This window comes from Haliaeetus albicilla, chromosome 24, assembly GCF_947461875.1.
Source record: "Haliaeetus albicilla chromosome 24, bHalAlb1.1, whole genome shotgun sequence".
NCBI lineage: Eukaryota > Metazoa > Chordata > Aves > Accipitriformes > Accipitridae > Haliaeetus > Haliaeetus albicilla.
Window position 1 is genome coordinate 9,880,844 of NC_091506.1, and position 26,743 is coordinate 9,907,586.

General features: G+C 36.7%; 1 protein-coding gene across 9 annotated transcripts in view; it reads left to right on the forward strand.

The window, feature by feature from the left end:
- FHIT (fragile histidine triad diadenosine triphosphatase) overlaps nucleotides 1-26,743 on the forward strand; it is a 627,270-nt gene that overhangs the window by 188,845 nt on the left and 411,682 nt on the right. For 7 of the 9 annotated variants that reach the window (XM_069812001.1, XM_069811992.1, XM_069811997.1 and 4 more), the window contains one exon: nucleotides 6,862-6,983. In XM_069812001.1, coding sequence (XP_069668102.1) covers nucleotides 6,884-6,983 — 100 coding nt within the window. In that variant the 5' untranslated portion in view covers nucleotides 6,862-6,883. Of the gene's footprint in view, nucleotides 1-6,861; nucleotides 7,061-26,743 lie in introns of all 9 variants that reach the window. The other 2 variants (XM_069811999.1, XM_069812000.1) reach the window with 1 other exon arrangement.

Consider the following 26,743-nt stretch of genomic DNA (forward strand, 5'->3'; position numbering starts at 1 on the left):
GAACAGAGCTGCAAAGAGAAGGCAGGCTATGGGATTGCAAGTGGATGACCCTTAGCATCATACACACTAAGGTGCTTAGGTACTCTGCAACAGACTACAGTCTATTTTAATTTTAAGTGTAGATAATTTAGCTTGATTGACCATGCTAAGAAAATGGCAATATATTTAAACAGTAATAGTTTTGATGTTTTCTTCCCTGCTAGATTAAGCAGGGGAAGCCACGTGTAGTGGATTCAAGTCCATCATAATCTGCATATGACGTGAGAAATCAGTCCTTGTCAACACCGCCAGGATTGGTTGCATGCATCACATTTAATGGGCTTTCTGTTCAGTAGCTTCTGTGGGTGGTAAAAATGGAAAATAATCCACACAAGCTTTTCTGTTCAACCCCATGTAGAGCATTAAATACCATCCCCATGGAGAGAATCTAGGCTATGGCTGTCAAAGATACTTGAGCACCTTTTCTAGTTTTGTAATTCTTCCTGGCGTTTTCAGACCAGAAATAGCAGTAGCGTGCATTATTTTGGCTCACTGAGAGGGAGAGGGTTTTTTTTTAATTAGAGGCCGTTTTCTGAAACTGGAAGAACTCAAAATATGTAGTTAAATCTTGTACAAGGGTGGGAGTAGAGGATGCTGAGAGATAAAGCCGCTCTAAGGACAGACACACACAAAAAAGATAGTAGAAAAACTGAGTGATTTTAGAATAAAATTCTTTCTTTTCATAAGTTTTCTTTAAGTATTCTTTGGTAAATGGCAAATCCCGGCTTCTAGGAACAAGGACATTCATTGCTATGTGCTTAGTTTAAATAAGTAATATTCTGAATTGTGTGGATTTCATCCTCACAAAGTGGCCATGAGGAAGGGAACAAGTAACAAATAATAAAGCATGAAGAGAGGAGAGATAGCATGCAGGGCAGTTCTTCATTGTACATCACTTCTTGAACATGGTGCAGAATTCAGATGTCTTAGTAGGAATATCACCTTCCACATAATCAAACCTTTTAGAGGGAAAAATGACAAATATGCATTTAAGGGTATAGTTTTGTAGGATAAAAGGCAGTTTAGAAAATGTGATGGAAAATCCTGAAGTTAGCTATAAACATCATTTACTGGAGAGTTACCTTGTTCCCTCAACTACAGCGTGTGACACAAATTGTCTTATCTTGCTGATTTAAAAAAAAAAAAAAAAAAGGATTTTTTGTAAGACCTTAAAAAAAAAAAATCAGCTATGTTGTTTTCATTTTGCCATATAAATTTGCAGTGTTCTTACAGTGAAATTGAATAGCAGAATCAGGAGTGTCAAAATTAATGAACAGGTGACATTAATATGGTAAAATGACAAACTTTATAATTTAAGAATACTCCTTGGATTGTTTCTAAAATATTCATTTATACTAGCACAGAGAGATAATGGTATTGTAATTGATATTCTTTAATATACACATTTTAAGTTAGCAGCCCATTTGCATTATCTTGTGTTCTCTCGTTACAACCAGATTTGTAGCTTTCCTAGAACAGTGCTCGTGTGATTGCTCAGCAAAAGCCTTGAGCTTGGTTTCCAGTGGGTGGTGATCTCAACACCGTGTTGTTAAGGACAAGTAATTGTATGATAAAATAAAGAGGCATTTTGGAGTACCAGCACCATCTCAATTAAGCATCCAATGGGGAGGTCTATGGAGGCAGGAAGACAGCCTAAAAGGATTAGTGCCATCACTCCTTATATGCAGTACAGAAAAAGTAATTTCCAATGGTGTTCCAGGCTATTGGTCTCTGACTCTAGAGATGACATGTAACAAGCAGACACCTATCCTGATGTCCTAGGGACCTGTCTTTAGGTGAACCTTACCTACTGTTCAGAGTTCTTCCTATGTATTTGACACCAATAATTCTACAGCTTATGCTATTTAAAAAATGAAGCACAAAACAAAACCCCAAGTCCCCCAAACCAAATAAACTTGGAGAATTGAGACCTGTGTTTAGATTTCCTCTCAAAAATACATTAAATGTATGAGTAGTATTTATATAGGCTGGGCAAATGCAATGTGCGTATTCTTGAAATTTTACAAAACTGTAATAATATTTGCAAATATTTCAGTGTATCTCAATATTTTTCTTCATTTTAGCACTCTTATTTTTCAGGATGTAATGTAGAATGCCAGTATAATTTTTTTTTTTCCCTAGTACAGGTTATACAGATTTGAGATCTACTGTGGCTATAAAATTAGTCTACTTGCTATGTTAGCCTTTAATACTATATTCCCACCTACAACTGCAGGAACGCAGCTTGAAGGAAATTTAATTAGGATAATGAGGCAGATGAAATAGGCAATGTAATGTATACGTGCAATATGAAGAAGAGTAAATACACTTTTCATCTGAATAGTCAGAATAGAAACCGTGTTAAACTGGGCTGAAATTTTATCAGAAATGGATTTCTTTCATTTTCTAACATTACTTTGTAATTGTCCTCCTTATTACTGAAGATTAGAAAGACTACTATCATTAAAGAAGAAACATCTTTCACCAATTATATTTAGTTTCTGTTTTAGCTGGCAGTGACCTCCTCTTTATGTGAAAAATGGCAATCCCTGGAGGAACAGACTTAGTGAGGTGATTCCAATCAGCTGGGAAACCTTGTGCACACACTATTTGCATCTCATGACCTGCATGCATGCACCTGTACTGCATTGATTCCTGCTTGTTTACAGGCCATTCAAGCAATAACAGGTAGAATTCAGATGACTAAAAACTTGCTCTGCTCATAGCAGTTTCCTGCCTCACTGCACTCTGGAATATTCCAGACTTGCTGCAGTGTGTTGCTGTGTAGCCACGGATTTTTCAGTTGTACCCATTACTCATTTCCCTAATGTATTTTTTAGCATTTGTATTGGTTCTGAGCACAGACGATCATGCTCTACAGAAGAACACAGATGATCACTAGGGCAAAAAACAGCTTAAGTGATATATAGTAGATCATGAATAATTGTTTAAGAAAAAAAATTCCCATAATCCCTTTTCAGAATTGGAGAGAACAGCGCTGGGAAATCTGCAGTATTACATAGCGCAACCAATACAACCGACACATTTGTTTGAAACACATGCTATGTTTATTTAGTCTGAATCAAGATAGAAATATATTATTCAGATATATTATTGTGTAGTAAGCAAATAGAAAAGGTTTTAATACATGCATTAATTCCATGCATGAGATTTAAAAATGTTCTAATAATTCTGGGTCAGCCCAGTTGGGCTGTAAGCTGATTCTTCAAATTATTGTTCAGGGAGGTGTGAGGCCAGTGCTTTTACTTTACTGATCCTTTCTGGACTTTTATTTAAGAAGTTGGCAGTGAAATAAGTAAAGATGTGTGTGGTATGTGTATTATGAATACATGGTATAGTCAATCTAAATTCTGTGGTCCACAGAATCTATGTATGGATCCATTTAGCATTTTCTGAAAATGCATTTTTAATTGTTTTCCAAGCATTGAAAATACCCATCAATATTAGAAAACAATGGTGACCAAAACTGTGCAGCTAATAACGTTGCACGCATTTATTTTGGCAAATGTTGAGTGTATTTATGCAGGATGTCAACTCAACTGACTAAAATGTTTTTGAAAATCTCTCTTGAAGTATGAAAAAGGATGTGTGGGATTGTTGTGATATGTATTTTTCCCAATACAGCTTAGGGTTAATTTTCATAAAACCATTCCAGTGATGAAATTATGGTCAGTAACTGGTAGGGTCCAGATGATGGTGAATATCCTGGAGAGACTCTTCTTTATGGTGTTGCTGTGGATTGCAGTCGTATTCTCCATAGTTTCACTGGAGGTTGCACTAACTGCTTGTGATGATGTAGAGATTTGTAGAGTCATGGCCTTGGTTTCCAGTTGTGAATGAGCTTCTTGGGCCCAGGGAATTCTGCTGCTTCCCTGCCTGCCACAGGTTACCTGCTGGAGCAGTACCTGCTGGCTACAGTGCTCTGTTCAACTTCAGGTAAACCCAAATGTCAGTTTTGGAATTTGGCCTCCATTCCAACATTCTGGTACATTCTACCCACTGCTTTGTGGTACTAGCTCTTCCCATTTTGAGATATTGAACACTCAGGATTTCCCATTAATTTAACATCTCTTGTATGCAGATGTTAAATAGAGCTCTTTAGGCTAGATAAGTAGTCTACTGTTAAATCCAAATAGGATTCCAAATCCTCAGAGTTAAAAGGGGAGAGAGAAATACATTTTAATTGTGTGGGTAGTAGGATATTGGGTAGGATAGTCAGATATTTAGATATGTAGTAGAATATTTAGCATATTTAGATATTTAAGCTAGAAGAAAAGATCTTCATATCGGACTTCTTGTTCAAATAAAAGTGGTTTTTATTGCTTATCAACTCTCCAATATGGTCTTTATCTGTCCCAAATCCACTACCTGCAGTGATGTTTTGACTCAGCAAAACTTTTATCTCGGGGAATGCCCTTGCCCATAACATGAAGCCCTTAACACAAATTTAACCTTGGTTCTTGTAATTATCAATATTTGTTCCATGCTGCAACTTGAAGAATTTCACAACATACACTTCAGAGTAGGATTTGGTTATTTTTAACAGTGAGTTTCAGAGTCAGCATTGGCCTAGCAAGGCCCAAGGGAGCCCCTAGTAACTTTAGATAGATAATTAGAATAGAAAAGCACCAGGTCATCCATTTCCAGCTTTCCTGTAGTCTCAGTTGTTGAAGCATGGGATCCAGGCCTTATTTCCAATGTCATCAACCTTATCCTGCTATTGTTTATTGTTTTTTGCTTATGGCCGCAAACAGCCAAAGGACTTCTCCTGGTGATTACTTGAGTCTCAGGTTCTCTGCCTTGTTAAATCGAATTTCAAAGCATCAGATTTTAAAATCAGCATCTGTTTAAAGCCTTGGTTCTGTGTTTAAGTCTATTCCATGTCTCTGGAGAGTGCTTTTAGTTATCAGTAGTCTGGAAGACAGAGTAAGAACTGATTGGTAGTACTTTTATTTCCGTCCATAGTATTGCTAGGTGCAACAACAGGTCTGGTGGTACATTTGATTTTCCAGCTACTGGAGATACTAGCTTTCAGTTTCATCACTGGATGGTAGTCCTAGCTATTTAATGTGTTTTCCTCTTTGATCAGAAACATTTCCTTCATTGCGAAGAGAACCATGTCTCTTTGTCATATCATGAAAAAATATTCTTGCATGTTTTAATCAGAACCCCAGGGGGTTTGGTGATGGACTGCTTAAGAGACACGAGGAAGATTGGTTGAAGTTCCTAGTAGTCATTTTTTTCAGACATCAGCACACGATAGCAGGTGTTTCCCCTGGTAAGTGATTCTTCTAGTAGCTAAAGAGACTTGGGTTTTGTATGCTGTCAAGTTTCAGGTTTAATATATGGTAAGGGACACATCTTCTCAGACGCTTAATCTTCTGTTGACTTTATGGGAAAAAAACAATTACAGAACCTTTTCAGATCTTTGAAATAGGGATGGTTGAAATCTCTGCTCTTCCGTGGTCTGCTCAAGCATTTCCTTTCATCTGTGATTTTCAAAATAAAAACAAGACATGGTGCCTGCTTAAAGAATGTTTATTACTTGAACGTGTAGTCATCTGATTGGTTACTGTATCTTATACTAATTTTTATATATGTTTTTCTGGTGCAAAGCCTGATAGATGCATCTGCTATCCTTAATTTAATTTAGTTAAGTTCTTTTGTGGAATCAGATAGCTAAAAAGCCAGAACTTCCTTCCAAAGAAGAAGCACTTCTCAAAGACGCTTTCAAAGTCTGTGCCCTTAGAGGGGGTTGTTATATGTACTTTTTGTTGGACGAGGTACGAGGAGTGGGACCTTAAATTGGAACAAATCTTTTAGATTAAGAACCAAGTTTGGGTCTTACTGAACACAGTAGGCTTGCAAGAAAATAACTGCAGCAAAAGACCCTCCTTGACTCTAACAATATCTTTCCCCATCTGAAGCAACTTATAAAACTGTATTTTCTGATTAGTCATTTGGTTCAAACAAGGTAATGTTAGTATAATGCTTTTGATGTGTCTGAAGTATTGTCACATGAGATTCTTCATTACTTCATATTTTACCCTGCAGCACCTTGGATATTTCTGATTGAATTAAATACTTAAAATACTCTAGGGCTTAAAGACCTAAAATAGACACAGTTAGGATTGTGCCTTAGCTATTTAAGAAGGATTTTCATCCTTATCAGGAGGAGAGAAAATTTTAGTGAATGGAAGTGGAAATCTTTGGCTTGCTTTGTGTAAGACAAAATGTTGCACACAACTATTGATCGTCTTCACATTTCAGTTGCTCAAACTAGAAAGCATGGATGGAAAATGACTTAATACGCTTTCCTTAATTTGTCGGTATTTCTTCAATTGAGGTATTTAGTGGAGAGATTGATTTAGAAAATGTGGTTTCTTTATTTTGTAAGTCCTGTGTGCATTGATTTGCATTGTGGCAAAGGGCATGTGAAATACTGTTCGTGCTTCTCCAAGCACATAGGACCCAAATGCAGACAATGCAGAACAAATGAAAGGGGGAGGGTGAAATGACGTTCTCTGTCTAGAATTTTGTAGCCCTGCCAAGATGAGGAGGAAAGGGTTTAAGAAATTATATGTAAAATTTTTGCCTTGGGAAGAAGCCTTTTCCACCAGCCCTTCAAAGAAGTGATACTTTAGGAAAGCCTTACCATCCTTTCCAAAGCCCAATCAATGCCTTGCGGAGTGCAGGAGGCACTTTCTTTCAGAAGCTGCCTAGACGATTTGGTTGTCTTATTCCTGTTGTTTGGAAAGGCAAAGTCAGTCCCTTAATTATCTTAACCATCGTCTCTTTCAGACCCTGAAGATTAACATTTATCATGCTGAGATTTGGGCAGCACCTCATCAAACCCTCCGTGGTCTTCCTGAAGACTGAGCTCTCCTTTGCTCTGGTGAACCGCAAGCCGGTGGTCCCAGGGCGTATCCTTTTGAGCAGCGCCTCAACGATGGGTGCCCGCGCTCTTGGGAAAAGAAGCTCGGTGCGCTTCAAAGGCCAGGTAGGATGCTACGCGCGTTTATTCTGAAACCAGGCAGTGGAACGCAATACGCTTGATCGGTGTTGCAGAACTGCCGAAAACGGTTGCTTAGCAACTGTGACCTTAGAGGTGAATTTCTATTGACCTTTTCACCACAGAAGATGTATAAACAACCAGGTGCTACTAAAAGCATTTTAAAGTGTATCTGAGGTGGTACTGTTTAAATTTCATATTACGCTAAATAACACATCCTGCTTGCCTTTTCATAATGTCACTTATTTTTAGATGTGGTAACTTCTTTATGGAGAATTTTCAACTTCTCCTAGATAAATGTACACAATTTGTCAAATGGCAGCAGAATCCTGTATGAAGACTCTTATTTTTTGGGGACAGATTGCTTTGATTAATTTAGGTGGGAATGGATTAAATAAACCATCTGTATAGCACACACATTTCCTGAGGAAAAAATGAAGCCCCATGTTGTGAGTAAAATTCTCGATTTAGAAACTGTATAGGAACTTGATTCTGCAAGATGCTAAATGTACCTATTTAGTGTAATTTGTAGTGTGGCATATTATTTTCCAGTCAAAACTCTGCTGCTGTGTAACTTGTGCTGATTTCAGTGGCTGGAGGTGAAACTTTTCAGAAATAGTTAAGACTGATCATTTCATTTCCATAGAGGTCCATGGTAAAATTCTAGTAGGAACTCAGGCAATGGCTGAATGTGTTTTGGGAAAAGAAGAAAGTCATGTGGAGTTCATTGAAAGCTTTCTTGTTCTTCTGTAGTTTTATGTTGTTTCTTTCGTAATTTAATGTGTAATTTAAAATTTAGTAACCTTTAATATACTTTTTTAAACCCATAAATGTGTTTCTTCTGAAACAGGGAACCTTCCTCTCCTCCTGTCACTGTAGATTATAACAGTTCACTGTAGAACTTCTCTCTACACCTGCTTTGAATGGTGTCTGTTTGTACCAGAAGTCAGTTCATTTGGTTATATATGCATGGCAAAGATGCATAGACTTTATAGAAACTTTAAAGGTGTTACTATCTCACCAATATATTTTAATGAATTAAATGACAAGTTCGTCTCAACTTCAAGTTGCAGAAGTATGTGATGTAAATCCATGTGATTTACAGATTTGTCATAAAAAAACATTTTCAAAGCTATGTAAAGACAGTATCGCATCAGTCACTGTGAGATGCAGAGCCTGTAAATACCTGAGCAGGATTGGTGTATACATTGTCCAGATGAGAGAGTAAATAAATGTTATCTTTACTGTGTGTGGAATTTTTAAACACAATAGTTAATGATTTTTTTCAATTAATCAGTTAAGTGAACAACTGCATCTGTTGTTAAAAATAAAAAAGAGTTATTTCAGATGAAAGATACTTGTTTTAAAGTTTTGTGAGCACCTAGTAATGACAATTTAAGAAGCCTATAAAACTTAATTATTACAAGCTTCTTTCCTTCTTAAATAATTAAAGATTATAAACTCTAGCTGTATAGTTATTGCTGACTGGCAGATACATTTATTTGCTCAGGTTTAGCTTTGTTATCCCATAATGAGTATTGCAGCATATTTTATAGTGTCACATTGTTTTAATAGCTCATGTGTTGTAATATATAACGTAGTCTTTGTTTCTCCATTGAATAAATGTTCAGGTAATAAAAACCCAACCCTTTCCCATTCTCATTACAATAAGAAAAAATTAGAAAAGATCTTGATGCAAAGGCTAGAATACAGTATGTAAAATAGAGCAATTTGCAGTTTTAAGCCTTTAAAATGTCTGTATAATGCAGCATTCATCTTGAGACCTGGCAGTAACAAGTGTATTTTCTTTGTTTTATTGCAATAATTTTATCTGCCTTGTCTTTGGCACACTTGTGACATTCCTTTTCATATTTTTTTTTCAGTAGAAAATAAAATATTAATATGTGTGAATTAGAGAGACAAAGGAAATCAGTTTGAAAGCCAGCTCACTCCAGGTGGTGGCTTTAATTAACTAGTAGGGTTGAAATTCCATCTTAAAACAGAACGTAGGATTGGAGTTGTGAATTTGCTGTAATAATTTTAAAATAAAGCTATAGTCTGGAAAAAATTCAGTCAAAATGGTCTCATGGAGTTCAGTGTTCGTGATTTGAGCAATGCCAAAGTATGTGTGTTCAGTTAACACATTACAAAGTTTTGTTTTGTTTATTTCCAGCTGCCAATCCTGCGAATTCAGCTTGACACTTGAAAGTCAAACTGTGCTAATAGTAACCAAGAGTAGGAATAGCAAGAACATAGTATTCATGGTAAGGAAAGAGTTACCCTATTCCTGGAAAGAGCTGCCTTATTTGCCCGAGCATTAGACTTCTGTCTAATGGCTGCACACTAGGTCATGGACTCAGGAACCTGTTCGTAATAGGATCCCTTTGAGTGATTATTGCAGATTCTTGAATAGGAAGTAAATGGGATCTTACTATTGAGTAAAGGATAGCTGGCATTAAACTGGAATCTCTACTGTCTAAGCTAAAATATGTGCAAACTCATTCACCTCTTTTGGCACAAGCAAATGGGAGAAGGGGAGCTACACATGGTCAGTGTGCAGGATTAGTGCGTGTTCCCCTCAGGACATCCAGTCCCTTTGCTGTCACCTAACAGGAGTGTGGTTAAGGCTCAGAGGTGTCTGACCACAGCCTGTCTGAAGACATCAAGTCACGCAACTCCCAGCACAAAACGAGGAGTGCGTACCTGCTCTGCTCTTGCATATAGTTCAAAGGGGAAGATGGGGCTTCCCTGCCTGTTCTACTTGTCTGTCTTATTTCAGAGCAGCCAGGCACATGGTATTGAGGACAGTCATGGTTAAGGAGATACTGGGTTTTGGGGTGTGTTTTTTTATGTTGGTTTTCTGTTTTGTACAGAAATGGTGTGGTTTTGTTTTGCTAATGCCTGTGAATTGTTCCAGAGCCGAGTCTAGGTGGGAATACTGTATGCAGTGCACATCTTAGCAGTTAGCTTGGGAGTGGGGAGGAGCTGAGCTGTTTACTCTGTGAGCTTGCTGGGATTTGTACAGTTGTAAAGGTACCAATACCGTTTTCTATGAAAAGTAGAGTCCCTGTTTCCTCTAAGCTCTGTTAGCTTGCTGCTCTGCAAAGACTGTGAAAGAAGTCATTTGTGGCTCCCTTGAACAACTACATAGTTGTTTTAGAGGAGATAGGTATTCAATAGCTGGAATAGTGCAGGGATGTGTCTGTAGTCAGCAAATGCATTGTTTCTGTCACACAAAAGGCACAAGACGAACTGAATTGGCTCATGCAATCAGCATGAGCTAAACTTCTACTTGTCTTCTTTCTTGAACTAGTTCATTCAGAGCCTTGCTGCTTCCATAGTTAGAGCAGAACTGTAGTGTCCTTTTAAAGAAAAGCCATCTGCTCTTTGACATGGACTTTTTGCTCTGTAATATGGTAACAAATACTTTGTGAATGACCTACCATTTTATTGATGTTTTCCTAGTCATATGCCATAGCTTTACATGGTTTTACTCACATCTTCAATAAGTATGAGCTGTTTTTTTTTATCACTGCCTTTCTCATTGCATTGTGCAGGGTACTTGCTTTCATCTTGTGTTAAACATGAAAAATGAATTTGAACATTAGTAGAATCCATTTGGGGACTAGGACTTTTTATTATAAATAAAATTATTCATTTGTTATGTCCAATTTTTTTTCAGTAGACAAGGTATTGATCTTTGGATTTGTGTTCAGGATGCCATAAGAAGAACTAGCACAAAAGGAACACAGCAACATTTGTAAATTGATTGAATGCAATAGGTAATGACAGAGACAAACATCAGATCTATGGCAATACTGTATTATACAAAGCATTTTTCAACAGTTTATTGAATTGGTTATTAAGAAGAACAGGCTTTCCAGCTGTGGGAACAATGAGCTGAGGATTATCAGGACCAAGCAATTTTATAGAAATTTGTGGTGGACAGTTTGGCTCCTTCAGTAAGTGCACATGTATGTGTGTATAATAAATTAGAATAAACACTTTACAATACCTTTTCATCTGGGATTGATTATGAAATGTTTCTTCCATTTAAAAAAAAAAAAAAAAGGAAACAAAAAAGACACTGTTTATCTGTGATATACTGAATTTTGCTGGACTATTTGGTATTGCTATTTCCATAGAGGTCTAGTGTTTTCCACCAGAAAGTGCTCTGATTGTGGGGAATAGACCATATATAAAAACGCAAAGCATGTGATATTTTCTGGCAACTTCTTCACTATATGAATTTAATGGTCATTATTTGTTGCCGAGACCGCGCGCTGTACCGTAAGTTCCTGCAGCTTGTTCCTTTTGTTAATGAGTAGAGAAAACATTAGTTGAACCAGATGCTCCTTCAAAAACTTGATAACACCCTAAGCTGCAGGGTAATGGTTCTGGGTCTGTTGCATGGGTGGGATGGGATCCAGGGTCGTGCAATGTAAGAATAGCATCTGCTTTGCTGTACAATTTGTCTGTTTGTGAGCTTCCCTGTCATATGCTGTCAGAATTGCCATATTACTTGTGACTGACATATTCTATATTGTCACAAATATTGTCACAATGCTGTTCTTAAAAGATTTGCAGTTAAAAAGAAATAATCCTTTTGATTACTATTTTTTGTTAATATATTTTAAAATTTTTGATTTAGTTACAGTCCTGACAGAATTTCCAATGAAGATAGGACACTGGCTCTGGAAAGAACAGTAGTATTCTCTCACAAGTTTGCTTGAAAACCATGGTGTTTAGCATGTATATGAAATTCTAATTCTTCATAAAGTTACAGAGCTGCTATTTATTGTGATTTAGTTTGTACATTGCACATTTATCACATCCGTATTTATGCTACATAATTATGAATTTTATGGCTTTTAGCCTAAATAAATGTTAATATTTGCTATAAAACTAAGATTTAGAAAATAAAATTCAGTTATACTGTAGAATATATAAATTTACATTTACATATTGCAATAATGTACACTGCACTGTTACTACTACACATTATACATAGCGAACCCTGTGGGAAAGTACTCTTTAGTCCTTGTTACAGAAGCTTCATATGCATTACTATTATTATTAGTTTGCTTTAGCACAATGCTAAGGAGCAGTCATACTCCTTTTAGCTCTTTAGCAAAGAGCTAAAAATAAGGTGTTTTGGTAAAGACTTTGTACCCTAAATATGGTGCTGGTGATAGCAAGGGAATCACATGGAGACAGACAATGTTATTTGTTACAATAAGGAGTGAACTACTTATATGAATTTCTCAAAATGTCTAGTAACTCTGAAGAGAGTACTAAGAAGAGAATAAAGTAGCTTTGCTGGTGTAGAAAAGAGCTCCTGAATGGGAAGAACAGATATACATGATGGATCTTGTGTGAAATTGTGGGGGAAGTACAGAATATATTTCTTCATCAGGAATGCAGAAGAGATTCAGACTTACTTTCTTTGTTGTCAGTATTTGATAAATTCTTTTTGAGATACCAGACTGAAGCTGTTGAGCATCGGTGGAAATTCCCAAGTGTTTTTTTTTCCCCCTCAGATCCCAAAGAAAGCTGTTCCATGACTTTTCCTTATATGAACAGTCCTGATCCCTCAGGTAGGACTTATTAATGACCTAATGTTTACTTGCACACGAATGAGAGTAAGAAAAGCAGTTCTTATGCTTAATAATTTTTAGCTAAATTAAACTATGTTGTGCAGAGGGTAAGGAGTGGGACTGCACCCTTGGCAGCAGCAAGCCAGTAGATCAGCTTCACTGTATTCTCAAGCTACCTTCTGGGAAAAAGGTTCTCTTCAAACAGCCCAAAGAATGACTGCTCCGCTCTGTGTATGCAAACCACTTGAATTTAGTGGTGACAGAGAGGCCAGTTAATTATCTCAGGGCTGGAGTCATTTTGTTTGCAGTCTACAAACAAAGGGATGGTGTTTGACTCGCATCAAGAAATGCTGCTTCTGAAGAGAATAGATTCAGGGCTCTGTGCGCAAAAGCTTGTCTCTCTTATTTGTGGGGGTGGAATTCAGCTGTATCATTTGGTCTGATAAAAATACTTTCCCTTTAAATCTTGTCTTGCTTGAAAGGTACTCACTGGTGAAGGAGAATGTACTTCACCATAAGGATTTACCTCTTCTGTTTGCATTGTTATAGTTGCATTAATATAATGGCGTGGATGAAAATCCCATTCAAAATGCTTTGTGCCGGTATTTTAAATAGACAGGAAAAAATGAAAGTAATGAAATTGAAAGTATTTTTTGCTGTTTTGCAAATGGCGTAAGTTACCAGCTAAATTACTCATTTACATGCATTCAGCAGGTTAGTGAGAATGCACCTGAGAATGCAGGTGAAGGTAAGAATTTCTGAGACTCTAGCACAACCTACATTGGAAGAGGTATTAAAAAAGCTTTCTTAAGGCCACATCTGGGGCTCCTAGGTTGGAGCCTGGTGCATCTTACCAAATGCCATGGAGGGATGAGCAGTCTCTTACTAGTGATGTGTTCTACTGACCTTCAAACCTAGCTGTATGGAAAGTAATGAGATCTCTGAAATATGGGCTTGTAAGCTGTGTGTCATAATAGGTTGGAACTATGCAATTAAATTTCTTGGCTACGTTGCTAACACATGCTGAAATTCAGCTAAAAAAATCCAATTCCATTTTCATCTAATCCCTTTTATTCACCTGTTCGTCATCATCATTGTTTGGATCTTATAAATGACTTAAATAAAACCACATTATGCATGAACCTGTCTACTGCTTTGTGTGTTTCAGGGGCACTCACTGTACAGTTTTGAAGGTGTGTTACTAATGTGTGTCCTCTAAAAGTGGATCTGCTTATCCTTACAAACTCCAGGGACATACAGAAGAAATTTTGAGACCTAGTCCACAAGTCCCACCATTGCGGTACCTATTCTGCATACTTACACCCTGCCCATAAAGAACAGAACAGTGTGGAAAGCCTCTTCTTGTCGTCATGAAAAAATGTAAAACATCTAAATTTAAGATCAGTTGACTGATGATTGCCATGGAAGATCAAATTTCATAGAGCCTGCTTACTGTCTTCCCAATGTTGTGATTTTAATTTTTATTACATAATTGTTGAGAACCTGTTTTATATGAAAGCAGCTTATTTTTTGGCAGTTGAAAATATTTAATTAAATTTACGTTCATATTTAAAATTATTTCACTGTGCGTTAGATTAGTTACAGCCTCCCATTTTGTCATGTTTACCCTCATTAACAATTTGCAAAGCATGTTAGCACTTTCACATTGACTTGCAGCTATAGTTTTATAGTAACTGCCTTAAGTGAATTTACTTTGAGGTTCCTGTCATTGGGGTGACAGAGATATCTGGAAAAAAGTGTTTACCCATTTGTATTTAGCACAGAAAGAAACCTGATTAAATGTTTTGTGAGAAAAGCCTCGTTCTATAAGGAGCTGGAAGAAGTCAAGTTTAAAAGACAGAGGAGCAAAGCTATGTAGAATGAAGTAAAATTAAGAGGTAGCAAATTTTTGTATGAAAAGTGGCAGGGAAACTGAGGTGGGATTCAGAAAAGGTAAAATGAGTGTTTCATTTGAGGTTTAACACAATAATTGGCATTCTTGTTTAAAAAACTGTGAAGTCCCCTTCATAAATAATGAATACTTTTAGTCCAGCAGTTATTTTCTAGTCTAGTAGAGAGCAAATTTATAATTGGTGTGGTTATTGAACAAACCTGTAATTTTATCCTTTTTATCACATCAGTAAACCCAAACAAACTCAGCCATAAATGGACAACAGATAACAAATACAAAGGAGGTGTTTGCTGCTGTTGCAATTTTGACATTACAGAAAATTTAAGTACCTGCAGCTATAGCAGGTAGCCATGTGCTTTGCGTTCATGTACCAATTACCATGAACTTTATAAAAGAAAGGAATAAAAAGATTTTTTTTTTTCTTCCTCAGCACATAACTGGATTTAAATTCAGCTTTTTTTATTCTTTTGTTTTAAGTAGTTTCTGGCCAACGAAGGAGATGACAGTTACAAGCCGTTCCCATTACAGTTTGTGCATGTCTAGGACCTTTTGTCCTCAACATAGCCATCAGAATGTGATATGCAGCACACACACAGTTAACTGAGTATGGGCAAGGTGTTGCATGGCTTGCTCTTATGGCAGAATATAATTAAAAGAGATGATTGGAATACATGGTTATTCATAATAGATGTCACACAATTACCATAAGTAATGCAATACATGCAAAATCTCTATTTGTAATGAAAATAGATTTGCTGGAAAGTCAATTGGAAATTTCATTTATTGCTTATTGTTTCTGGCATATTGGAATATTTTGTGCTATTCAGTGTAATACAACTATGTGTTTTCTTCAAGCACATATTTTTGAGAGGCATCTGACATGAATTTCCTGTTACAACTACTAAGAGGAGATCTAGTGATAGAACTGTCATCTCTTCCATTTGCTGTGCAGAGCCTAATATATAGTATTTTTCCATTGAAACATACATTAATATTCTTTGGTGTACTATAATTATAATCTAAAGAAGATATTTCATAATTTCACGAGTAATCATCTTGCACTTCTTATATTTAAAGGACCTCTGTCATGGTTTAACCCTGGTCGGCAACTAAGCACCACAGAGCCACTTGCTCACTGCCCACTGCTGGGATGGGGGAGAGAATTGGAAGGGTAAAAGTAAGGAAAACTTGTGGGTTGAGATAAGGACAGTTTAATGGGTAAAGCAAAAACCACACAAGCAAGCAAAGCAGAACAAGGAATTCATTCAGCGCTTCCTATGGGCAGGCAGGTGTTCAGCCATCTCCAGGAACGCAGGGCTCCATCACGCCTAATGGGGACTTGGGAAGACAAACACCATCGCTCCCAACGTCCCCCCCTTCCTTCTTCTTCCCCAGCTTTACATGCTGAGCATGATGCCATATGGGCTGGAATATCCCTTGGGTCAGTTGGGATCAGCTGTCCCGGCTGTGTCCCCTCCAACTCCTTGTGCCCCCCCAGCCTCCTCGCTGGTGGGGTGGGGGGAGAAGCAGAAAAGGCCTCGGCTCTGGGTAAGCACTGCTCAGTAGTAATGAAAACATCTCTGAATTATCAACACTCTTTTCAGCACAAATCTAAAACATAGTCCTATACAAGCCACTATGAAGAAAATTAACTCTGTCCCAGACAAAACCAGTACAATGTCCAACAGTGAAGAAGGGAAAAAATGGCATGCTGTGTACATGAAAAATAAGCAGGAATGCTCTCTAAACATACAGAAATGAAGGAATAGTGCACCGTGGTGTGTCATCCTAGTACTGTCTCCAGGGCATAAATAGTGATAAATAATGCCATAGCCTAATCTCTTCAGACTACCTGGTGTAGATGTCAATCCTTTGAGGGTAAATCCAATTTACTGTATTCCCCCAGTGAGTGCAGATGCAGAGGTCTGAATAGAGTCCAGCCACCGATACGGATTTCTTCAGAGGCAACTTAAGGAGAACTGTTCACAAAAGGAATATTTTGAACACGGTTGCTTTACTCCGAAGCAGTACTAGACTTTTGGATACCTGTGCAAAGTAACTGAGTTTTGAGATGCAAGGCCCCAACTCTGTTGGGCTTCACCCCTTCTGGCATCTGTTGTTTTTTAGGCAGGACAAAGTCCTTCCCTCCATCTTTTCCCCCTCTCCACTCCCTAGCACTGTTAACTCATGCCCAGTGGTGTGCTTTTCTCCACTGCCTGCTCAGGAAGGTAGCACATACAGTATCTCCCACTTTGCGGCGTGCCCAAAGCTGCTCAATTGTGCTCCTTCATTTGTTTAGGAAGTGCTTTCTTCTGTGGGTTTGAACTGGCAGGTGAGACTATCAAAGGCAGTGATTCCAAATGGCCCTATAATTGCTTTGCAGAGCTTCAGCTGAGAGTCAAGCACCTTCTCTGAGCAAGGTAATTGGGTAAAGTATGTTTTAATAAGTTGTCTTGTATAAAGTTAGATATGAACATAGCAGACAATGGAGGCTTTGTTGTAAAACGAGGCTACAGTAGGAAATGGAGTGCATAATTCATTGATACAGATGTATTTCACTTTATCACTCATACCATGTCTAGGTTTCAAAGGTTGCACAATTGTGTATAGTCTGCTATTCATTTGCTAATGTGTTTTACTTTTTGCTGTTCCTTGTAACCTGCTGACTTCTACTGTTTCTGATCAAAACATATAAACCTCAGCATCTCTCAGTGAGCTCTCTTGAGCAGATGTTCATGTTGTACAATGAAAGTTGAAAATTCCCCTACTGATACTCTTCAGTTTAACATCATACTGCATTCAGATGAGTGACCTCTCTACAGAAGCTGCCTAAGAGCAGTTAGTTTTAGTTCAGGATTTATTATCTTTATCAGTTAATAATTGGGAATGCATTGTGATGACCTTATTGCTGTTTGTTTCATAAAATTGGAAATTGTATGCGACAAGTATGAGCTTAAATAGGTGAATTTGGAAATTCTGCTTTTTATACAGTCTGGTCTGCTGAACTTCATGTAGCCAAATACAAGGTTTTGCTCTGATGTGTATGTAAAAATGTAACTATTTATGAATGTATTTTACAAATAGGTCATTGTGTGATTCTGTATTTCTTTTCCTGCTGCTCCCAGGTAGAATTTGCCTGGTTGCAGAAAAAGCATATATGACACAGATTATATATTTATATTATGCCATAGAAATTAATGTTGCCAGAATTCAGGCATTGCAGTTGAGTCACTATAAGCACACATTTCAGGCATGCTTTCTTAGGCTTAGTTTTGTTGGTGATGATTCGGCTGGAGTAGAACCTAGCTCATTTGTTATGTCGTTCACTTTACTACATTCATACTCCAAGGATAAATTTGAGAAAAAATATTGTAAGGATATAGTTCACTAAATAAATGGCATTCCTGGCTGAGAAGAAACCTAGAGCCCAGTTGTGAAAACATTACATTTCTGTTGATACTGTTGAATTCAAAATAATGTGTGGTTTGGGGAGAAAGAGGAAGAAGGGAGTAGACGACAAAGGGGAGGGGGAAATAGGTTTGTATTTGCTTTCTTACTTTTGACCTTTCCGGTGCATCTGGGTGGTGTTTATACAGTTATAAAGCTTCTTTTACAGCACTGTTCTTATTTTATTTTGGGGTAGGTGGGGGAATAAGTTCATGGAGTGTCTTCATTTCAGAAGGTTTAAGAGCTCAAAATGTAGTGAGACTGTGATAACATTACAAGAATATAAAAGAAGTTGCCAGAATGTAAGATTTTGCCAGAGAAAGTTGAAAAATGACTTGATCGTACCTGCCCATATGAGAACAAAATTTCCAGGAATAAAAGTCTTGTAACAATGTAACAAAGGCATTAATAAGAGCTGTAGCCATAAATTTGAAGCTGGAGATACATGAAGCATTGTTTTTTATTTAAAATATTGAGAGTAACTTAGTGACTGAAACAAATTGCTGGAGTTGAGGAGCATTTGCTATTATTTGGTATTTTGCAATCAAGATTGGACTTCCCTTTAAGGTTAGTTAGAAGCTATTATCTTCATGGAGGAGTGATAATGATGGAATCTGTGGATTGACACGGAGGAAATCAGAATAGTTTATCTCTTTTTGTCTCACTGGCTGAATGATGTGGATTGTTGGTGGGACAACAATGAGCTGTGACCTTTTTTGCCATTCTCAAATCTTCAAAATGAAATCTAATCTTCTTTAGAAGAAAGATTGATGTAAGAAGGAAGGAAAAGATGTGCATTAGGAAGTGAAGTCAAGATAATTGTATAACCTTTCAAAGAGGTGGGTCTTATTTTTGAAGGGGTATCATTTAACTTTGAAAATAGCAATGGAGAATTATAAATAAAGCAGCTTTATTGACCTGCAAATTAATATTTCTGCCAGGAGCTTGAAAGGGAGCACAGTTACTCTATTGCTAACTGTCCATTAATAGCTGATTTAGAATTTGTTAAAATTCTGCTTGACTTATGTATTATTGATTGTATTTCTTCAAGTCTAAACACTTAACATAACTTCTGTGAATTGCATTCAATATATAGCAAAATTGAATTAATTTGAACTGCATCTGAAAAAAGACCGGTGTTTTGTCTATTTAATGAATTTTAATTAAATTAATTTTAATTAACTAATAATTAATTTGTCTAATTTTAATTTTGTCTATTCATGAGGACATAGCAGGATACCTCTGCCAAGCATTACCTACGTGTTGAATGTTTGGGTGCAAGGACCACCAGCAATGTTGAAAACAGTCTAACACTTTCTTTTTAGGGCCGAATGCCTTGTGTCTCAATGTTCTATTGAAATTTTTGGCAGAAAGTCCACCTATCATATTTGCAAAATGAAATTACATGTTCCCCCCTCAATTGCTTTAGCTCCAGGTAGTGCAAATGAAAGACAAAATGAAAGCAAACTTTTTAATATACTCCATTTTCCATCGCTCTGTTGTGGTAGAGGGAAATTATGTTGGGACTGAAAACTTTATAAGCACCTTGAAATAGGATCAATGTCTTTTTTTCAAATGTCTCTCCTTAAAAAATATTAGTGAGAGACTTCAGGCATGGCTGCTTACATGGAGTTGCAGAGGCACTAACAGAGTATTGCAAGAAGGCTTTTTTGGTTGGTTTGGGGTTTTTTTTCTGCAGTCATTTTGAATGAATGTAAAACATGGAATTGCCACCCCTCTTAGGTCGTAGCAGGACTGTCGTGGTTTAACCCCAGCCAGCAACTAAGCACCACGCAGCCGCTCACTCACTCCCCCCCAATCCAGTGGGATGGGGGAGAAAATCAGGAAAAGAAGTAAAACTCCTGGGTTGAGATAAGAACGATTTAATAGAACAGAAAAGAAGAGACTAATAATGATAATGATAACACTAATAAAATGACAACAGTAGTAATAAAAGGATTGAAATGTACAAATGATGCGCAGGGCAATTGCTCACCACCCGCCGACCGACACCCAGCCAGTCCCCGAGCGGCGAATCCCTGCCCCCCCCACTTCCCAGTTCCTAAACTAGATGGGACGTCCCATGGTATGGAATACACTGCTGGCCAGTTTGGGTCAGGTGCCCTGGCTGGGCATGAGAAGCTGAAAAATCCTTGACTATAGTCTAAACACTACTGAGCAACAACTGAAAACATCAGTGTTATCAACATTCCTCACATACTGAACTCAAAACATAGCACTGTACCAGCTACTAGGAAGACAGTTAACTACATCCCAGCTGAAACCAGGACAAGGACTTAATAAAAAAAAAAAAAAAAGGCCACCTAATTAGTTTCTAGTAATATGGAATGATGCTAATGACATCTCTGCTCAATTAATGTTTCCCTACTATGACCCTATCAATATTAATAAAATAAGTTATACTCGCTTGTCTTTCAAAAAAAATTCTGAATTTGTCCTGGAGAGAGTTACTCACAAAATTATTGTCGAGTTGTATAATTCTATTTTTATCTTAATCTGAAAACAGCGATGTTAATGGAACACTGCTGACTTAGCATAATGTTTTGCTGAGGTTATTTTAGCTTAGCAAACAGTGAAAATATCCCCTTTTCCTCTCCAGTTCCTTAATAAAATAAAATACAATGCATTTAATATCGATTATGACTTGCCTATAAATACCACATAGTATTGAATCATCTTTTTTAAATGTGGAGAGACATGCTTCTTACATGAAGGTTAGGTATTAACTGAAAGGATCGGATGCAAACAGATGTTTGCAGAAAGCAAACCCCAAGAAACAGCTTACAATAACATTTACGTATTCAGTTGAAAGAAAAATAGGAGAGAATTTTGAACTAAATGGAACTGCTTTCCTTAATGCTTATAACATCTAGCTTGGTTTTTATCATGTAGATCAACTAGTCGTCTATTGCTTAGTTTTCATGATTTTTACACAGTTAAAAGTTGGAGGAACTGTTTTAGTTCAGTTATAGTCATTAAGAGTAATAGAGTTGGTGCAGATCTTATTCAAACTGGAGCACCATAGAGAGAACAAATTAGACTGTGTTTGTTAGAAAGCATATCAGGCTCAGGTTAGCCTCTGAAGATGCCTTGCATAGAAATAACGAGTTTTGTGTAGGGAGTGAGGGGCTGTAGCACTGTGTGCAGATCTGTATTTCTATGCTGTGCTCCCACCTGCATGTAAAGTTCTCTCTTGTGATGATTGTTTTTATAACATTTATTACATCTTTATATACAAATCTGAAACTTCTTTGACTCATTTTTTAACTGCAGGGACACAAGATGAGATATTGTTTTTCTGTATATGTGAATGATATACTTAATCCAAACCTCTACTGAGAGTCCAGGTCAGGCTTTATTCATACTTAAATGAGAAAAATCTGATCCATTTTTATGGCATTCACAGCAGCATTATTTGTTTTAGTCTAACCCTCATATGTAGTGTGGATTCTTTATTCTAGTTGATGACTCTATTTTTTTCAACATTCATTGGTCTCGTACAAGCCCCTGGATTTATCTGCTCATTCATATATGTTAACAGTGCTTGCAGAGTAGAGGATAGTCTGTAAAACTGACTGCTAAAACTTAAAGGGTTTTGTGTGCAAATCAAATGGATGATACTTAGCTGCCTTAGTTCAGAATTGGGAGAATTATATGTGGGATGTATTTGGAAATGTAATGAGGTTTGATCGTCCTAAATTAAATAACAGGATGCATAATAATGAGTATTTTTATATGAAATGGATACAAAGAGTCTGGCACTGCTAAACGAAAGGAAAAAAATTATATTTTACCCAACTAGTAGAAAAGCAAGGGCCCCTTCTATGCAATGGTCGGATTGCTGTTGTGCCTATATATTCCAAAAAACTACTGCGTTTGAGTTGTTCCTCTATTTTTCCCAACATGTGGAGGGGGGAGGTGGTCAGGGGAAAGGCAGTGATGTGCGGTCCAACTTTGATTTTCTCAGATCCTCCTCAATCTTTCAACCGTCACATTGATGGTGCCTGAATGAATTTAACTTTGTACCTCAGCTAAACTGTTGTCCATAGGGGATCATTTTATATTGCCTACAGGATATCAGAATAAAGAAGATAATGTGATTTGATGATTGTATTATGTCACAATTGAAAAGGCACAGAGAGATGCTCTATTTGTCTTTTTAAATAATGAAAGTTGAATCAGGATTGTCATCTGATCTGTCAGAGGATTCAGCAGCAATAACTATCTTCCATCTCATTATTTCCCCTTTCCTTTTGAAACTTTTTAATCTTTGCAAGAAAAATTGTCGACGGTTGTAGATCTCAAGTGTTTGTTGCACCCATTTACTGTACAACTTAAGGATACGTACTTACTTTTAAAATCTCTTCACTGAATTGGTGATTTTGTGAGGAGATGATATCATTCTCATTTGTCATAGAGACCTCCTATGTTCCTTAGCCCTGCAGGTTTGAGGAGAAAAATAATGATTTACATAATCTAATTATGTTTTTAATTCAAAAATGGTTGTTCAAAATGGTGGTTAAGGTTTTTAAGCCATATATGTTTGGTGGGTTAGATTTTCAAAGCCATTGCTGAGATTGTGATGAGTGACTCCTGTGATATTTGCTTCCACTTGCAGGCAGGGGGAGGGCAGTTTCATTAACTTCAAAAAGATGTGTATTTGTCCTTCTTTAAGCAAAATATGTATTCTTGTTATTCTGTACGCTGTACCAGTTGGTCAGTAGTCATGGATTGTTGTCCATTTCTACCTACAAAGAAGGGTAGAAAATAGCTTAAGAGTAAGATACTCTTAAACTTAAGAAATTTGAGAATATTTTCCAGTTGGAATCCAGATATTTGGGAACATGTGACCTTTAAAAACATGTATTTAAAAGTGCTTCATTTAAAAACTAAAAATGCCAGTACAAATACTGGACAGAAAAGGATGAGAAACAATGTGGTTCTGTTTTTACCATGAAAGACAGTGGGTGTTTGACTGCCCTACTATTTTAGGGTTGAGAAGGTTCCCTGTGGGTTCCTTGTCCCATAGTATTGGAGTGCAATGAAAGCCAGCAGACTTATATAAACCGAATTTTATTCCAAAGCTTGAATCTAATTTTCATTTGTTGTCAGTTGTGCTGCTGCACTCTGCAAAGCCTCTGCTGTCAAAGCCACAGAATTCTGAATATCTGTTTAAGAAGGTCCTTTGTGACTTCCTAATTATATTTCATGACAATCCTGCTTTGTTCAGTATAATAATGAAATGGAAAACTTTCAAAATTAGTTTTAATATAAACATATAATATATGCAACACAGTGATAAACCTTGAAAAAGTGCCATTCACACTGAGTAATTAAATATCATTACCTTTAGTTACTACTGGATTGTCTGTATTTTGTTTGTTAAGTAAAGGGAAGCATAAGTGTGCTGCATACACTGAAAGCAATTCAATTTGCCCAATTAGCCAAGTTTAAGATTGATTTCAGAGGCATGTTTCATCTTACGATATTAGTTGTTTTGTGCCTCTTGATGTAAAAATGTTAGCCTTAAAATGTTTTTCCTTTTTTATATTGTTGAGGCTTAATTTAAGTCTAAAACTTTCTATGCAGATTCAGTTGAAAATTAATTTTAAAACATCCATCCCATAGAAAAGAAAAGGCAGTCGTCATCTTACCATCAGGCTCCTTGGAATTAGTTGTGCTAGGCACACTGAACACTGAGGATGTAACGTTGTGTGCTGTTTTCTTTTAGTGCCTTGGATCTACTCTGTTAGAAACTGAAGCCCAAGGCCTGGCCTTCACCACTGTGCAGTATTTGGTAATAAGGATGTGATGGTGCATTTGGCGCTGACAAAAGGAAGTAGAAAAGTAATTAAATGGGTTTGACTCTGCAGATGATAGTGTAGCTCAGCTCACTTCAGAATATAAAAATACCCCAAATGATGGACATTTTTAAGTAGTTTCCAATAACTTGAAAATGCCTTTTACTGAAGCTGTAGAAACAGTAAGGAATAACTCCAAAACTGGAAGGCTGTTATTGCTTATTTCCCAGTTCCCTCCAATACCTTTTGGCACCTATGAGGGATTTAGAACAGTGAAAGAACAGGTAATCTGAAGGAAAGCAGTGTATTTTCCCAGTTCTTCAGAAAGTGAAGATAGATAGCGTAGTGAAAGAAAATTAAACTTAAACTCTTTACATTATCTAGGTCTATATGATGGCAGTTATTAACCCAATTAACATGTCTGAATTTATTCTTCAAAACTGTATTGGTTTGGTTGTTTCAACTATGTTTCTGTAAATTAGGGGTGCTGACATACATACATTGCCCTATAAGTGAGGCTAAGGTGATATGGAGAAGGAAACCCTATTATTTACTCAGGTTGTGTTCAGCAGAATTCTTGAAATTTTGCTAAACATGATTCAAAGAAAATAATTTTTTAAGAACAAGCATTAATTGCTTTTTTGAACTGACCTTTCAAGTCTGATTTCCACCTATGAAGTCATCAAACTTTGCTGGTGGATGCACTGTGGCAATTTCTGGGGGGAGGAGGGGATATCCTTTTCTCCTGTAGTGTTTGGTTGTTTTTCTCCAGTTTCATACATGGCTGAGTTGATTTTGATTGCTTAAAATCACATTGCCCATCAGTGGTTCAAGCTAGATAAAGAATTGAAGAACACACCTAGTGTCTGCTGTAATCTAATGAATTTGCTTCTTTTCCCGTACATAAAATACTGTAATGAATTAAAGAGAATCTGATAAAAAGGTTGGTTTGGTCTATTAATATTAGACTCAAAGACTCATTTAGGAAGCAGCCAATTTGTAGCTAAGAGGAAAGTTGCATTTTAATAAGCCTTTTGTAAGCTGGTAAACTACATTAATCTAACAAAGGTTTTGTCTCTACTTGTGCTTTTTGTAGATTTTAAACATATTTTTCCTTGCATTAATCTTTCCATTTCTCTGCCCATTGTGTGTATCTCCTCTAGAGGATCGTGGTTGAGTGGAGATGCTCAGTACAATCACAAAGGCTATGATTTCTTAAAAAGTCTACTTAAATCAATACACAGCTTTTGATGGCTATTTAATGACTGTCTTAGAACCCCTTATTGTTTTTCTTTTTCTTGTCAAGGAAAATGGTTTTGATGGGAGGTACAAAAATAAAAGCTGTATTCATGCAAAACAAGTCTTTTAGATTACTTGCCATAGTAGTTTGTTAGTAACTGTTTACACTGATAACCTGGGGTGAGCTTAATGTTTTTGAATATTAGGTATTTATAAAATAGCACTCTTTTAATGCCACAGTTGAATATGCTGCTTTCTTTTTTCTTATGATGGTTTTGATCCACCACAGCAGGTTTTGAGTTGTGTTGAGATATACTTTAAATCATTGCTTTCAAGAAAAAGAAAATACTGCTGATGACAAAATTTCTCTTCTTTTTTCCTGCCTGTTTTCTTACATAAATATTGTATTCTCATCTCGTGTACAGATAGCTCTAGTCAATAATCAGTTTTCTGTATCAGTTATGGCTCTGTCTTTGAGGCCTTGTAAGGCTCACTAAGAAGTAACCCATAGTAACACAGTAGGAAATATGGTAAACTTTCTTAGGCTGTAAAGAACATTATGTTTAGGTGTATCAAGTAAACTCATCTTTAAATCAGGATTTGATAAAGCTGAAAAACTATTGTTTGAAGTTTCAATAGATTTCATTGTCACGAATGAATATTCAAAATCATGATCCTTCTTTTAAATGGAGATGCATCACGTAGACTAAAATCTAAATGATATGTGCTAGTTTCATTTGGAAGTATAATTAAGGTGTATAATGTCATTTAACTGTTTAATGAACTCTGCATAATGTAATGGAATACAAATATTTGACCTTCCTGACAGTGACTGATGGATTGAAGTTGCACAGCATGATATCATTAGAATGTCAAATAACATCATTATTCATGATTATCAGGAATTATTCAGGTGAAATGGCAAATGTAATGGAAAGCTATTATTTGTGTGTGGGCCGCAGATTGACTTTCTTTGTCAGTGCCAGTCTCTTGATGATACAGGGGGAAGATACTCAGATTTATTGAGCTACAAAGAATTAATGTTATAGGTTAAACAAATGTCAATAATATCAGAAAAGTATTTTCAGTAGGTCAGGTCATGTATTAAGTGTCTAAGAGTAACTACTACTGATAATGTTTTAACTTCTATTCCACTTTTACTTCTGCTAAATATTGAAAACATCTTTAGATTACAGGGTTTTGCAGTAAGAATGTATCAATAATCACAGTTTTCTGGGTGACATTTTTTTATCAGTAGAAAGAAAAAATACCATACAGACTGTTTGCGGTAGAACTGCAAATTCACCCTCTATTCTCAGAAGCCTAAATGCAGAGTTCAGACTTTTGTTCCAAGAGGTCATTGTTTAGAATTTAAACTGAAATCACAACTAGGTATTTTTCCTTCATGTAAATCCACAGAAAGTTGATGGCCTGGATCAGGAACTACCATATACTTTCAAACAGGCCATCCAGATGCCTAAAGCTGAGCACACGCTTATGCAGTTTGTTGAATTATGGCCTATAGAAATAAATGATGAGTAACCTGTGTTGATTTGGATAATTAAGATCTTACACCTGAGACACGAATGAGCTGTGAAAATGAATTTTGCCTATCAAGACAAAAACTGTAATAATGTTTTATGACACTTTCTGC